Source organism: Calidris pugnax, unplaced genomic scaffold (assembly GCF_001431845.1).
Source record: "Calidris pugnax isolate Ruff unplaced genomic scaffold, ASM143184v1 scaffold162, whole genome shotgun sequence".
NCBI lineage: Eukaryota > Metazoa > Chordata > Aves > Charadriiformes > Scolopacidae > Calidris > Calidris pugnax.
In genome coordinates this window covers 529,000-531,108 of record NW_015090900.1, presented here as the reverse complement: position 1 = coordinate 531,108, position 2,109 = coordinate 529,000, and the positions used below count along the sequence as shown (strand labels likewise).

The 2,109-nt window shown below is 71.0% G+C and overlaps 1 protein-coding gene across 1 annotated transcript in view; it reads left to right on the top strand.

Moving 5' to 3' along the window:
* The window catches only part of RUNX3 (runt-related transcription factor 3), a 114,473-nt gene that overhangs the window by 17,492 nt on the left and 94,872 nt on the right, over positions 1 to 2,109 (top strand). Inside the window, exon 2 of the mRNA XM_014948667.1 lies at positions 1,680 to 1,924. Within this exon, the coding sequence (XP_014804153.1) occupies positions 1,680 to 1,924 (245 nt within the window). The remainder of the gene's footprint in view (positions 1 to 1,679; positions 1,925 to 2,109) is intronic.

The following is a 2,109-nucleotide window of genomic DNA, read 5'->3' as shown; positions in this document are numbered from 1 at the left end:
CCCCGCCGCCCCCCGGGGCCGGTTTGTCTCCGGGCTGCCCCCGGGGCACCGGCTCGACGGCCCCCGCTGGCCCGGCGCGGCTCCCCCGGGGACCGGCTGTTACCGGGGCGCAGCAGCGAGGGAACCTCCGCTCCTCCGACTTAATTTTTTCTTTTAAAAATAATCTATTTTTGGTTTTTCTTTGGGCAAACACGGGGGTTTATCTGCGCTTTGCGAGCAGCGGGATGCGGAGCCCGGCCCGGGGCTTGCGGAGGAAAATTATCTCGTTACTTCGCGGAGGGAAGCGTGGAAAAGGAGAAAAAATTTGGAGGGATTTGGGTTTCTTTTTTGTTCTTGTTTTAAGGAAAATCTGCGTTTACCCCCGCGCAGCGCGGAGCCGGGAACGCTGCGGCCCGGCCGGCTCCGCTCCCACCGACCGGCCCGGTCCCTTCAACGCCACCGGCGGAGCCCAACCGGGCAGCGCGGGCACAGAAACCTCCGTCTCACCCCCGGTTCTGTCCCCCCGCCGCGGTTCAGCCTTCCCGCGGGCAACCGCGGAGCGGAGCGAACCGCACGCCTTCGTGGTGTTCCCGCAAAACCGGTGGCTTCCCCACGAATTTTCTCGCCAACGATTCCGGCCGGAGCCGCCGCCGGTCCTGCCCGCAGCCGCGGCCCCGGGGGAGCTGTCGGGGGCGCCGGGACCGCCGGAGATGGAGGCGGGTTTAATTTGGTTTTTTGGGGGGGTGCGGGGGAGCTGAGGGCTGAACGGGGAGGTTACGGAGCAGCGGTTTCCAGGGGAGGCCGCGGGGCGAGCCGCTCCCGTCGGGGACGCGTGTGTCGGTGGCCCCGCGGCCGCCACTCCCGCCCCGTCCCGTCCCGCCACGGCCGGGCACAGCGCGGGTGGCGGCGGCGGGGTGAAAGGGGGGGCCGCGCTGTGTTCCCAGCCGTTCCGCGAGGCGCCGGTTCCGGCCCCAAAACGGCCCCATCGCGCCCCAAAACCCTCCGGCGGCGGCGGCGGCGAAGAAGCCACCGGGGCCCCCGACGTGCGCCCGCCCCGCCGGGAGGCGTGGTCAGAGAGGGGGAAACCACGCCCACTTCAGGCGACACCACGCCTCCTGTATACTAGACCACGCCCCCTTTTGGTCGAAGCCACGCCCCCTCGCCCCGCGGGAGCCGGAGGGTGGGCGGGGCGAAGGACCCCCCGCCGCCCCCTCATTGGCTCGACGCCCCGTCCGTCAGGGCGCGGCCCGCCCCCCCCGGGGCCGGCAGTAAATACGGTACCGGGCGGCGCGGCTGACACTTTGGGAGCCGGTTTCGGGGCCGCCCGGCGGAGGGGAGGGGGGGACCCGCCTGCAACCGAGGGCGCCCGGCCGCGACGTGGCTCTGCTGGGGCTCCGCGCCGCCTTTCCCCGGGCGGGGCTGGAGGGAACCGCGGTTAAACCGGCGGGGACGAAGAGCCCGGTAGCCCGGCGGCGGCGGCGGAGGACACCCCGCGTCCCGCTTTCCCCGCCGAGGACGGCGATCCGTCGGGACGGAGTTAGGCAGCGCGGGGCCCGGCCGCCGCTGCCCCCGCCGTGCCCCACCACCGCCGAGCCCCGCCGCAACCGAGCGGTGGGCTCCGGGCCCTACCGGGTCCCTCCTGGTACCCCCCGGTCGCGGCGGCTCCCTGACGCCCGCCGTTGTGATGCGTATTCCCGTAGATCCGAGCACCAGCAGGCGCTTCACACCCCCCTCCACGGCCTTTCCCTGCGGTAAGATGGGCGAGAACAGCGGGGCGTTGGGGGCCCCCGCCCCGGGAGCCCGGGCTCGCCCCGAGGTCCGCTCCGTCGTGGATGTACTGGCCGATCACGCCGGAGAACTGGTCCGCACCGACAGCCCCAACTTCTTGTGCTCGGTGTTACCGTCCCACTGGAGGTGCAACAAGACGCTGCCCGTCGCCTTCAAGGTAAGTCCCGGGGACGGTGGCGACCGGGCAGGTAGCCCCGGTGGCTCGGTGGGGGACCGGGGGCTCCGGGTTTGCCCTTCGCCCCGACCCACTCGCCTTTTTTCCCTCCCGCCCCCTTTTTTTTTTTTTTTTTTTGGTTTTACCTCTCCTTTGCCTTCCCCTTCAGGGGGCCCCGGTTCTTTTTG